The 13,366-nt window shown below is 54.4% G+C and overlaps 1 protein-coding gene across 4 annotated transcripts in view; it reads right to left on the reverse strand.

Moving 5' to 3' along the window:
* Positions 1–914: 914 nt before the first annotated feature.
* LOC110084817 (uncharacterized) overlaps positions 915–13,366 on the reverse strand; it is a 47,408-nt gene continuing 34,956 nt past the window's right edge. Inside the window, exons 22-30 of one of the 4 annotated variants that reach the window (XM_072999463.2) lie at positions 11,946–12,057; positions 11,186–11,394; positions 10,385–10,418; positions 7,961–8,101; positions 6,342–6,517; positions 5,851–6,065; positions 5,395–5,518; positions 4,303–4,351; positions 915–2,574 (exon numbers count right to left, since the gene is read on the reverse strand). In XM_072999463.2, coding sequence (XP_072855564.2) covers positions 2,426–2,574; positions 4,303–4,351; positions 5,395–5,518; positions 5,851–6,065; positions 6,342–6,517; positions 7,961–8,101; positions 10,385–10,418; positions 11,186–11,394; positions 11,946–12,057 — 1,209 coding nt within the window. In that variant the 3' untranslated portion in view covers positions 915–2,425. Of the gene's footprint in view, positions 2,575–4,302; positions 4,352–5,394; positions 5,519–5,850; positions 6,066–6,341; positions 6,518–7,960; positions 8,102–10,384; positions 10,419–10,920; positions 11,010–11,185; positions 11,395–11,945; positions 12,058–13,366 lie in introns of those variants that run through there. The other 3 variants (XM_078392083.1, XM_078392084.1, XR_013544418.1) reach the window with 3 other exon arrangements.

Here is a 13,366-nt window from a genome sequence, read left to right on the forward strand (position 1 = left end):
CCGCACCATCTTCTGGCTGAGAGCCCGGCTGCAGCAGGTCCAGGTAACCAGCGTCACCCAAGAGTGCCTGGAGATGTAGGGCCACCAACTAACCAATGGCCTTACCCCCTCCCCCCCCATGGCAAACATGAGATCAATGCCCAGGTTTGGGCTCGTTGCCCAGCACCACCGAGAAGGGGGGCAAACTCTGAAAAGGAACAATTTTTGCAGAGCATATTCAAGCTCATGTTGCGCCATCAGGACATCTGTTCGGGTTGCCAGGTGTGGTGAGATCGGGTCATTGGCTCCAACTTAACATGACCTTGTGAACTAAGGACCTCCAAAAAGTCCTGCCATTCACAGTCCTGCTCCGAGCTTGCAGACACAGGCCGTGGCTCCCTTTAGCGAGCTGGCCCGTCTTTCGTGAGGCGGCCCTCTTCCCCCTGCTGACCTTATCGTCTCTTCCAGCGAGTCTTGCTGTTGGTGTCATCTCCTGGCTGTGTTAGACAGTCCCCGTTCCAAAGTTTTTCCTGAGCTTTAGGGATAAAGCATACCTCCTGTGTCACCTTCCTTCGCTGTGAGTAGCAAGGTCACACCGGAGGGAAATTCACACACACCCCGCTCCATGTCGCAACGGACGCAGGAGGGCAGTGGCGGGGTTCCAAAACAACCAAAAGCTCTGACCCATCTTGACGCAGAGCTTCACCAACACGTTAAGTCTGTTTTGGCATCTGTCACAAAGGCTATGGAAGGGGAAAGCCCTGGAGGCGCCTTTAACACCAACAGGTGTCTACACAGGTGGATGCTTTCGTGGATTATAGTCTGCCTTTTCACATGCAAAGGGTCAGAAAGTGAGGGCCTCTCGGAAGGCCTCTTATTGTATGCCCTCTGTACCAAATGCTCTTCTAGAGAGATCTCTGCCAGAAAAAAAAATCTACTTTCAAGAATCATGCTTTATTAATGGAACCACAGCAGTGATTAACAGCCACAAATACAGGTGGGCCCAAGCAAACGCATCTGGCAATACATGCGCTCCAAAAACCAAACTCCTCCAGAGAGTCTCACCGGTCCTTTCCATGGTGGGTCCAGCGCCTGTGGAGGAAACGGGTGGGCAGCTCACGCACCAAAGGCAGCATGAGAACTTGCTCCCATGGGCAGCTAAAGCAGAAGCACAAGATGCCCTAAGGCATGGTGGCAGTGCTGGGTCCCACGCCATAAAGCCATATGGGCACCGGGCACAGTCCTCAGGCGAAGAGACCCTCGGTGCTTCCGGGCCTGCTCTATAGCACAGAGTCCTTTCAAAGAGAGGCAGGTGGACCCACGGACAAGGCGGAGGTGCATTAAAGCAGAAGCAGGTCAAAACAAAGACTTGGCAGAAGCAGAAACCGAAAAACTTGCAACTGAAAATGCCATGCTGTTGTTGTTGCTGAATCTTGGGCTAGGTTTTGCAGGGGCTGCTTCGACCGCAGGCTGCCGAGGGCAAAGCTCCTGAACCCCCAAAGCTGGCTACAGAAAAGTGGCACGGCAGCACGCACACTGGGGCTAATCAAGATCACAACTCAAAATGCATGCAGAGAAGCCAACAGGCCAACCGTTTGTGCAGCTGCTTTCAGGAGAGCCCCCCCCCCACCGCCGCCATGGCCTGGCCCCTAGACTCCAGGCACCCTCGCTCGTCTTTCCTGGAAAAAGCCTCCCTACCCAGGAGACCCAGCCCGAGATATATCAGGCACCCTTATTCACCTTGGCTGAAGGGAGACCAATCCCCTGCTTTACGCCCAGAGTCAGCCCAGACAACTGAGCTTAGCAGATGAACCAGCCCAAGGACCCGGCCCTTTTGCGTCTTCAGGAAAGGTCTGCCAGCAGGTTCTGAGCCACCAAGGCAAATGGAAGGACAAGAGGTGATGCCGGCAATTTCAGACTCCAGCCCGTAAGGCTCCAAGGGCAGGATGTAGCCCAGCCGGCAAGGGTTATATCTCTGCTCCCCAGTGCTGCAGAAGCAACATTAGCAGGAGGTCTCCATACAGGGAGGAATTGGCTAGCAGGGCATCCTGGGGTGAACTCTTGTGTTAACAGCAGCAGCAGCAGGTGTGTGTGTGTGGGGTCTCTCTACCTAGGTATTCCCAGGCACTCTCAGCCCTAACTGCGTGGTGGCAGGAGGCATGGAGCGCTGCCCCTGGGTGCAGGGAGAGAAATGGGCTTTGTAGTGTGCTCGTCCAAGAGGAACAGTGGAAATCTCGGCACAGGCAGTTCTGGAAGTCAATGGTTGGCTGGAGGCGAAGGGGGAAAAGGGAGCAGAGTCCTTCCCACGGAGCGTCTTTAGGCAGCAAAACAAGATCCTAAAGGTTCCCTTCTCCACTATGGGCGGTGGCGTTCTTCCAAAGCCTGGGGACCTGGCTACGCCCACCAATGCCCCTCAAGCCAAAGTGGGTGGGAGGGCCGAGGGATCTCAGAAGGTCAGCCAGGAGCAGCCCGCAGGGCTCGGCTGCATCTTCTCAACCTTCAAGCACTCCTCCTCCTCTTCCTCCTTTTTAGCAGCAGCATTGTGACTGGGACACTTCTCCCAAATGCCCTCTGTAGCTCGGACATGCAGACCACCTGTCATGCACAGCAGGAAAGCAAGGCATCAGGTCTCTTGAAAGACTACAAAATTAAATCCTGGCCCAGAGAACACAAACATTCCTGGCACATGCTCCTCACACGTCTGCCCCCACCCCACTGCCCTGCCCACGCTGTCCTCCAGGACCAGAAGGAGTTGGACACCCTTCCCTGGGCAGTTCACCTGTCATGTTTACCCTTCAGGCCCTTATTGATTGATTGATTGATTGATTGATTGATTGATTGATTGATTGATTGATTGATTGATTGGATTGATGCATGCATGCATGCATGCATGCATGCATATATACTGCCTTTCTCTCTATAGGAGACCCCAAAGAGCTCACAACAAACAAAACAAGAAATGTAAAAACACGATATAAATGACACATAAAAAACCCCAAAGAAACATACATTAAGATTAAAAACAATCAAGTATAAAAACACTTGAAAAGCATTTGAGAACCTGTGAGTTAAAAATCAGGAAGGACCAGAGGGAGGGGGCCCAAGCTGGCTTCTCCAGGAAGAGCATTTCAAAGCCTGGGAGCAGCCACCGAGAAAAGGCCCTTTCTCTCGTGTCGTCACCAAGCGAGCTTGCGAAGGGGGCAAGACAGAGAGAGGAACCTCCCCAGAAATAAAACTTGAAAGGCAAGAAGGCTCATAGGGGGTGATACGATCCCCCAAGCAGTCTGCACCCAACCCATATAGGACCTTATAGGTCTATTCATCCATAATGAGCAAGCCTTACATGGGACCTCAGCTGCACATTCATGACCAGACTACCTTATGTAAGACCAAGACGACCCTTCACCCACCCTCTGTCCCCTCTAGCTATATTACTCTGGGTGCAATCCTGCCCACTGGCTATTACCACCACCTCTGTGGACGGCCAGGGCAATGCCGGCAGCCAAGCATCTCCAGCTCCCCTTCGGAGGAGCTGCGAGTTTAAACCTTCCCGGTGTGTCTCCTGGATTTGATCCACTGATTAAAACTTCCATGCTTACCCTGGGCTTAAATCTGATTGTATTTGGTTTATTCCAACCAATAAAGCTGGGGTAATATACTTAAAACGAGTGCACTCCTAGAGATGTACTTTGTTCCACCCCTTTTTACACTTTTCAAAATAATTAGCAAAAAAAGGAAAAATTGTATGTCATTTTGGAAATTTGTATGGAGGGGAACTTCCTATCCTCGGCTTTCTTTCACCCAGGAAAATACCACGGCCATTTTCAGCAGGTTGCTGCAATTCTCCAGATGTGACTCTGCCTCCTTTCTGACACGTACAAGTATCGAACGAATACACCCAATTCAACCAACCCTTTTTGGGCAGTTATGGACTGGTCTTCTCAGATACCCCTTTTGGCCTGGAAGACCGCTTTAGGATCTCCTCCATCCAGTGAGAAAAGACATTTTTCATGACATATGGTTGGTTTGCTTTTGTTCATTTTACAGTTTGACTCATAGACACAGTCTAAATTAAGTCTAGGGAGCAATTCTGATTTGAAAACAGGAGAACCACCTTTTTAATGGGAAAAATTGAGCGAATGGTGGGACACACACTTTAGATCATCTGATTGGCCTGAATTGAGAACTTTTGTAATTTTCAGTACTGAATGTCCAGAAGGCACCCATCCACCCCACCCTGTCCGCCTGCCCTGCTTGCAACCCCCCGGGAGGCCGTATTCTGCGGTGGGTCCCAGGGCTAGATGGGAATGTTTGCCTCCTTACCTGCAGACCCAGGAATGGGGAACGGACTACCGTCCAGCTGCAGGGCCACCTGGGGACATGAAGCAAGAAACAGGTCACTTGTGGGGCTGGACGATGCTTCTGGAGGTAAATCCAAGACCCTCTTCCCACAGCCCCACAGAGGAGTCTACAGTATTCCAAAAAACCAAGGAGCATGGGTTGTTGCTAACAGAGAGAGAGAGAGAGAGAGAGTGTGTGTGTGTGTGTGTGTGTGTGTGTGTGTGTGTGTGTGTGTGAGAGAGAGAGAGAGAGAGAGAGAGAGAGAGAGAGAGAGAGAGCATGTGCACGTGTACACAGCCATGCATAGAACAGCATCAGAGGTAAGAACTGGGTTATTCCACCCAATTGCAAAGGAAGTGCCCCTCCTCCCCCAGCACCCTCCCTAGCCTCTCTCTCTCTCTCTCTCCAGGAATTCTGATCAAGCACGGCTGCTGGGTTCCTTCCTCAAGGTTCTGCCTCAGCAGCTGAAAAGAAGTCAGCCAGGAAGGGACCCCACAAGGCCTCCTTGAAAATACAAGGCGTGTGCAGAGCCTGAGCAAAACGATCACCAGCCCATATCTGCACCCCAAACGTTTCTTGCAGAAATGACCCACTTTGGCCCCCGAGTTGCCTTGGTCGAGAGACACAAACTCCCTGATTCTTATCCAATGGCTCCTTAGCAGCAAAACAGAGTTCTGCAGCTTGGTGAACAGATTCTGGCCGGGTGGCTATCAATGGGCGTCCTCTTACAGAGAAGAGAAAGAGAGGAGCTCAGAGAGAGATCAAGGGCAGAGCTCTCTTGCTCTCAAAGAAATCCAGGAGGGCTGAAAGAAACGAAAAGGTCATTCCCAGAAAAAGATGACGTTTTTGCCTGTTCTCTTCCCAAGGGCAGAGCACCTGAAAGGTTGAAAACCACCTGAAAGATGGTTTCCAGCATAAGCGGTCCGTGGCTGCCGCCCACGTCAATGCCCCCACGACTCCACAGGGGAGGGCTTCCCCGCCTTCCTGCTGCAAAGCCCTGCCGAGCCCAGGGCCCACCACACTGAGGGCGCTGTTGGAATTCCACACGATGGCTCCTAAGCAGCCAGGACTTACGTGGCACAGGGGTGCTCCGGGAAGGGCGTCCGCCTTCCGATGGCTGTCCTCCAGGGTGGGCAACAAGCAGGCCTCGGGGGCTTTGGCGCCGGGCGTGCCTCTTGCTTCTGTGTTCCCGTGGCAGCTGGGGAGAGCCAAGCTGAGATTCAACACACCTGCTGGCATATGCTCCACGTCGCCCTGCTCCAGAAAGCGGGGATGCTCCAACTGCAGCCACTGCCCGGCCCCTTGAAAATGCAACCCCCCCCAAAAAAAACCACACACCCATCACCCTCAGCTCCATTTATGGCTGTTCTCTCTAGGAACTCTCCACAGATCAAAGAAAAGAGTTTCAAACCTCCACTGCTCTGTTAGGATCCAGCGCTGTCCTGGGCGTGTCAGTGAAAGGACAGATGCTCTTGACCCTGCCTTCGCTGGCAGCTATTCCACACCCCACAGCGGAACTCAAAGACTTACCGCAGCAGAGGATCGGATCCTGCCCAGGGTGCTGTGGCTTCAACCTTGTGCTTCTTTTCCAGCTGCAAATGGATGACCTCTCCTGCTCGCCTTTTGCTGCGTGGCCGCAGGTCACTCGGAGGAGGCAGCAGCTGTTGTATGACAGGGGGAAGCTTTGGAGGAGGAGGAGAGGAACCAGCAGGGGGCCCCTCCTTTCCAGCCTCATACTGGAGTTGCTGCAGGAAGAGAAAACGGGGGTTCACTCTGTTCTGTTAGGACCACACCATCGCCCCGGACACAGCCGCCACAGTTCCTACTAGAGAGGCAGCAAACGATTCTGCAGGGCTGAATCGACCAGCCTGACATCCTGCACCGAAAGGATCTCACACTCTTGGAGGCCCGTTGAGGTGACCCGAGGGGACAGCCCTTGGACCGTCGCTCAGAGGTGCAGCTGCTTTCAAAGGAAATGAGCCAGGGAGGAAAGCCCTCCCAGGGAAGCAGAGGGGGCTCACCTGGGCAGCATAAGGAATTGCCAGCAGTTCCAGCTTCTCCCTCCCTTCTGGCAGGCTCAGCATCTGTACCCAGGATGCACCCTTGCAGCTGGATGATAAGCATCCAACCAGTTTTGAAATCAGCCTCTGGTCCCGGGCTTTGTCCCGGATAAGCACTGCCTTGGGGTTGCACAGGCCTAGAAAGGAGAAAAGAAGGGCAGCTGTTACCACAAAGGGTGCTTCTGACGGCCGGGCACACAGTGAGTGGGGCAGGCTTCCCCCATTCTAGCCTGACTCAAGAAGCAGGAAGCCACGGTGGGTTGAGACCCCATCGCTATCACCCTCATCCCCAGACAACGATTCGAGGCACATGATCTCTTTCCGAATGTCATCTGCAGATGGGGCAGACGGATCTGGCTTATCCCCAGGCAAGGAAGCACAAGGGGGCTTGGCCTCATGGGGAGCCAATGGCCTCTTTTTCTTCCTAGGTGGGTCTCACGGGACCGAGGTCGATTTCAGGGCCGACATCGTGGAATCGGTTGATCGAGGCTTCCTTCGGTACTGACACCGAAGGCTTCGCTTTCGAGGTTGATGTCGATTTTTTTTTTTTTTTTTGGTAGATGGGTTGGATCTTGAAGCAGGAGAGGTCGGTGAGGCATCTGGAGTCTGGGCCTGGCTAGAATCCATGATTGCGGGTGTGGGTGTGGGTTGTATAGATATTTTCCCAGAGGAAAGATCGTAGGTCCTGAAGTTCAAGCGCTGGTTTTGTTAAGTGTTTACAGGCCTGGCAGGAGTTAGTTGGTGAGCCTCACCTAAACAGAAGAGGCACTGAGAAGGCCCGTCAGAAAGGGTTATTTTATTCAGGCAAGTCTCGCATTGCTTGAAGGGGCCTGAAGAGGCTTTAAAAGAGCAAAGGGCCCAGCAGAAAAAAGGGCGGGAAAAGAGGTTTGTCTTCTCTCTCCCTGTTTCTCTTTTCCTTTCCTTTCTTTTTTCTTTTACTCACAGAATGAAGAAAACGGAGGAAGAGCCGGAAGAGATCTAACCGTCTTTTCTTTTCTTACAGAAACGAACGGAGCTCTGTGGCTGATGTGCGGCTGCAGCGGTCTTGGCAAAAAAAGGAACTGAGGCACTCCGTGCCATGGGTGGGGGAGGCACATGCAAAAGGAGGGAAGTCCTAGCGGACACGTGTAAAAGCTCTGGAAGTTTCCACGAGTCTCTGCACAGGTGCACTGAAACCCATTTGTGTTCATTCACAGAGGCCACGAAGAAGAAGCCGGTCTTCAGGGTGAAGTTGGCTTCTGGGTTGAGAGCATCCAGGCACCACCTTTGATGTAGCTCAGCATAAATATGACACAGGAAACAGGCGAGAACAGCGACTCCGCCTCCCAAGGGCCTGCGATCCACTTTCTCTTGCTTCTTCCCATCTGACTTCAGGAAGGGAGAAAGCCTCAGGGGACAGGCTTTGCTTCGTCTCCTAGAAAAGGGCTCGTGGCTCCGTACAGAGAAGCAGCAGCAAGGGGAGCGTAAGCCCTTGTCTACAGCAAATACTTTTGGCTGGAGGCAAAATGGAGGAAGTCACCCCCAACATCCCTCCATCACATCCCACCCCTTATCCTCTGAAAGCCAGCTCTTCTGCTTACCTGAGCAAGGCATTTGCACTCCGCGCTGGGAGTAAATTTCGTCAGCAACTTCAGACGAAACGTACAGGATCAGACACCCCAGTGGCAGGCAGCACTCGCCGCGGCAAACACTTCCCAGGGAAACAGTCACGGTAGTGCCATCTGTGCAGAATGAGAAAGGAGGAAGCGTTGCCAAAGGGGGCTCCCAAAGGACTCTGCTCGCATCCCCCAAAGCCGTCTCCTTCCGGCACCAGGCAGGGGAAACAAAAGCAAAAAAGGAAGCCGGCACAATCAAAGCCATCTTCGTTTTGCTCTGGCCACTAAAGGTCCCTCCAACCGAGCTGCTCTGGCTCTGGGCCTCCGGCTGGACCCTGAGCGCCTCCAGAAGGATCCGGAGAGCAGCCCCCGTGACTCTGGCACAGCTCCTACAGGGGTTGGGATTCCCTCCGTGGGGGAGGCCTCTTCTCAAGAGACTCCCAGAGGGCTTTCCTTCCCTACAGGGCCAGCGGACAGAGCCTCCACACCTGGCACTTTCTTGCCAAAGGTGCCTTCTCTGTTCTCCAAGGGGGTGGCCCTGCTGGCTTGGGTCTGGTCTCCAGGCGATGGCGTATCTGGGAGACTGCCCGGGTCCATCAGGTCCTGTTCCCCCCCCCCCCTCCAGAGCTTCCAGGAAGGCTCCAGCCAGTCCATGGCATGAGGCCGCTCTTCTTGCTTGGTTCCCTCCCCATGGGACTCCAAATGCCCTGGCCAGCCGACCTTTCCTCCCTTTATACCCTCCCTCAAGCTCCTGCCTCGCTTGAACCCTCTCCCCCTCCCTGCAAGAATCCTTCTCTCCAGAGTCAGCTGCTTTCATCCAACTCCCCTCTCCAGTGGGCAGCTCCTCCCCTTGCACACCTGAGGACGTGGCACTGCCAGTCTCACCCTCCTCCTCCTCTGGGGTCTCCGCACTCCAAGAAGAGGAGCACCAAAACCTTTCCACCCGCTGTGCAGAGAAGGGCACAGGAGACGGCCTCATCCCAGCCACCCTGGAAGGAACTGGCTTCCTGTGCAGAGGGACCGAAAGCTGCTTCCCCTCTGCGCCCCGGGGTGTGGCACTTGCTTCTGCACGATGCTTGCCCTCCGCCCTTCCGCCAAACCAGCTGAAAGGAATCCCAGAACTTCCGCTTGGACGTAGAGTTGCCCTAAGGGGCCTCCATGTAGTGGTGTCAGCGTCTCCCCCGCTGGTGAAGAGCCCTCCCTGGAGTACCCCATCTCCACTGGCCACCAGGCCGCCTGTCGGAATCACCCCTACAGAGGGCGCGGAAACAGCCCTCGTGCTGAGGGGCGATCCCCACTGGACAATCCTGAGCGGTCCTGAACGAAAAGGCCAAGGAGCTCAAAGACCCAACGAGAGTCTCGGCCGAAAGGGGGAGAGAATTCGGACGCTTTGGCTGGTGGCCCTGGGCTCTCCTGAGCAACTGTGGAAGGAAAAGGGTTGGCAAGGCATCCAGGACCACAACTCCTCTCCCACAAGGGGCTTTCTTGGGGGGGGGACCGGAAAGTGCCTCCTCCAGGGTTCCCGTCCCTCTGGCCCCAACGCTGGAAATCCCTAGGCAAGCCCTCCGCCTTCACTGAACGGGCGTGTGCCTCCGCCCGTAACAGTTTCTCACGAGGACCTTGTGTGGCGCCCCTTGCAGGCTTCAGGGTCCTCCAGCTCTCCTGTTCTCTTTTCGGTCTAACGCTCGGATGGGCCCACCCCCTCCTTTGATCGCCGGAGGCGGGAGAAGGACTAGGGGAGCCACAACGCTTCCTGTTATTAACTGCCCAACAGATGCCACAGAAGCACCGCAGGCCGCAATAGGGGTGGCTGCTCCCCTGGAAAGCAACGCTGTGGTCTGGCCTACGTGTTGCAGAGGCAGCTGCCAATCCCAAGAGAGAGGACTGAGGTCCGGAAGCCTCTGGCAAACCCTCCAGTCCAATGGAAGGAAGCTTTGGGGGGACCTGTGCTTGCAATGGGCCCGCCAGGGTGTGCGTGTGTGTCTGGAGGAGAAGATTCAGATGAGCGACAGCCTGCCCTGCCTGCCCACACACACATGCAACCATAGCTGACGAAAGACAGTGATGCTCAGAAGGCTGTTCTGAACAAACGCCAGGGCAGCAGCAGGTGTGCCAGGCAAGCGGGGAACCACCGGAAGAGGCCTCTCCCCTCACCTAGCCAATTTTGCCAGGTAGTTTGTAACAGGCTGAACATAACACTCAGCCATTCTACACGCTTTGCTTGGTACCTCTGCCTGTTTAACGCTCCAGAAGGCGACAAACTGCCCTGGCCGAAGCCACAGCTGTTTAAACGCATGCCTGGAAGTTGTCCGCGAGGGCCGCTCCTCCACAAACAGTCCACGAGGAAGGGGCCACTTGGGGGGAGGAGGGGCTGGAGGGGGTGGGGGCCGAGAGCTTAGAGTTACTCACCTGCCAGGTTCAGAGTGAGGTCCTGCACAGATACCTTTGCACACGGGAGAGAAAGAAAGGTCACCGTTAGAGAGACTGGATATTGAGAACACAGAGAGACGGGATCTTAATGAGTCCCTTGCGATATTGCTGATGCTCGGAGGGCAACCAAAAGCCAGAGGGGGGGAGGGGAAAGGGAGCGTCCAGGAGAACCAGGGAGGCCTGCTCGGAGCCTCAGGAGGGAAGCAGAGAAGGGGAGCAGCAAGACAAACCAAGCCCCAGGTGAAAGCTTTTCCTCATCCACCCAGATGAGGCCACAACAAGGCAGCAGCCGGGGGGGGGGGGGGGCAGATTTTTATTTAGCAAGGGTGCCTGTAGAACGCTCCTGACAGGGAGCGTTGTGTCTGCGCCACACAGTAGCTGAAACACACCTCCATCATCCCAGCAAAGCCTCCCTTGAACGCAGCAGTATTTAAAGACAGAAGGCGCAACCCTCTTGAGTCTGAAACCTTCACGTGATGGTCTAGAGTGGAAAATCTGCAAGAGGTGCTTCCTACACTGGGAGGCAAAGCACTCTGTGTGGTTTTGCTGCTGGCTTTTGTATTGCGCAAGCAAAACGTGCCTTTTCCGGACGTCTACAGCGTTCCTGCAATACAGAGAATCTCTTCTTGGCACAGATTCTCTCCGAAGAATTCTAGGATCGGTTCAAGTGTCGCTCTGGTTCTGGCCTCGGGCGTGGGGCCAAAGGGCATCTTCTTCCAGGAGGCTGTGCCTCCTTCCCGTGACCCCACAGCTCCCCTCTTGCATGAAGCTCATTCCTACCTGGATGGATACAACGGGAGGGAGGCGGACGGCCCCAACCCGGAGGTCCAGGAACGGAACCACGAAGCTGGCGGGATCCTGAGCCTTCGGCGATTCTCCTTCCATCCAGAGGGAACCGTCCTCTGCCGTCCTCGTGGGGCTGGGAAGAATATAATCCACACAGGAGCGCCGGCAGATCTTGTCCATTTTGGCACAGATGTTCATTAATTCTAGGAAGGGGGGAAAGCCATTCACCTCAGACCACAGGGGCCACTGTTGCTCCCAAGGTCACGCCGGTCAGAATACCCCTCAAGGGAGGGGTGGCGATCTCCACCCCACAGCAGCCCCTTCTCCGACTGCCTCGCTGTGGGTGCCTTTGCAAGGGGAGCCTTCTAGGCATGACCAGAAAGGCAGCCTCCGATCTTCCCAAGGCCACCTCGTTCCGCCAGTTCGAGGGAGTGTTTATAGACTCCTACTTTCAAACCCCTTCTGCGCACAGGCCAATGCCCTGCCTTTCAGCGGGATGCACACCAAGTGCTGCTCCCACCCTATTTTTTTAAATTTATTTAACATATTTTTACCCTGCCTTTCTCCTGAGAAGGTCCCAAGGCCGCTCGACTTCCATCCTAGGTCTCTCCCCCTTCCCCACAAGCGCTGGGAAACGCCACGGAGTCCCAGACGCCAAGCGCCCCCCCCGTGCCTTCTTCCCCCCCCCCGGGCTCCACACCCCGGCACTGTGGCAGCAAAACCCGCAGAGCCCGGAGGAGAGACCCGGCCTCACCTGGGATGATCTTGGCGTTCTTCTGGACAGGCTTCAGCACGGCCTCCAGTTGCATCTTCAGGGATCTCGTCAGCTCCTGGACAAAGCTCTGAAGCCTGGCTTGGATTGTTTGCTGAGACCAAAAAAAAAGAAAAAAAAAAAAGGTCCGCCAGAGACTTTAGTTAGCCTAAAGGTGGCCGGTCCCCTTCCCTCCCTCCCTCCTTCCTGGTGATGGTGATCCTCCTGGCCACTAAAGCCGGAAGGCTAGGCCAGAGCCATGGGAAGGGCCGCATCGGCCCCCAGGAAATGAACAAACAGCTGCCCTGGGCCCAAATCTGAGCCCCCTGAGATCCTAATCCAGGCGTCTGGGGCTGGTGGGTGGGTTGAAAAATATTTTTACCCCAAGTTTCTCCTTAAAATGACCCAAGGCAGCTTATAACAATTAAAGGACAATATTCAAAAGCTAAAAACACTGAGTATACCAATATTAGAATCAAACATGTATTATATTAAAAATTGTGATTAAAACTAATACTAAAAACAAATTTGAAAGCAACTGAGCGCAACAATCTGTACAATGGGAAGAATATAAGCCTTCACAAATACAAATTTGTACAACCCCCCCCCCTTTCAGACCACCAGTCATTAAGGGAAATCTTGCCTGAAGTGAAAGGGCTTTGCTTGCTTGTGGAAGGAGAGCAAAGATTGGGGCCAGGCTGGCCTCCAGTGGGAGGGATTTCCAGAGTCTCTGGGAGCAGCCACAGAGAAGGCCCTCTTCCGTATCACCACCAAAATCTACTTGTGAAGGTGGTGGGACTGATGGGAAGACCTCTGCTGGTGATTTCAACACTCGAGTAGACTCATAAAGAGAGATGCGCTTGCGGTCCTTGAAACAGCTGGGGCCCAGACCATTTAAGGCTTTATAGATTAGAGCGAACAACTAGAATTGTGCCCAGAAATGGAAATCAGCAGTCAGTGGAGCTGTTGGAATCAGGGGGGTTGGGCTGGGGTGGGGTTATATGTTCCCTGTAACTAGCCTCTGTTAGCAATCTGCCTGCGGCATTTTGGACCTGCTGCACGCCCCCAGAAGTCCACACCCCTCCCATGACCAGTTATCACCTTGCAGTGTTTCCCAAACTTTCCTATGTACCGTCCCACATTGTTCTTGAAGCTTAGCAACTGGCCTGAGCAACACAAGGCTAAAACACACAGGCATTTTTCATCCTCCTTTTTCCCATCCACCACCACTGGAGTGCAGTCCTCCCCACAAGGACTCCTGTGATCCTGTGCACAGACCTCAGGCTGAAAGAGCCCCCCCCCCCCAAACAGCACACAGAAGGGACCATCAAGCTCTCGGTATGTCACAGATGTATAAGCAGCCAGGCTGCACTGACAACCACAGGTCTGTTGGCTAGGAACACAGGAGAGGGGCCTTCTCTGTG

Source organism: Pogona vitticeps, chromosome 4 (assembly GCF_051106095.1).
Source record: "Pogona vitticeps strain Pit_001003342236 chromosome 4, PviZW2.1, whole genome shotgun sequence".
In the NCBI taxonomy this organism is placed as follows: domain Eukaryota; kingdom Metazoa; phylum Chordata; class Lepidosauria; order Squamata; family Agamidae; genus Pogona; species Pogona vitticeps.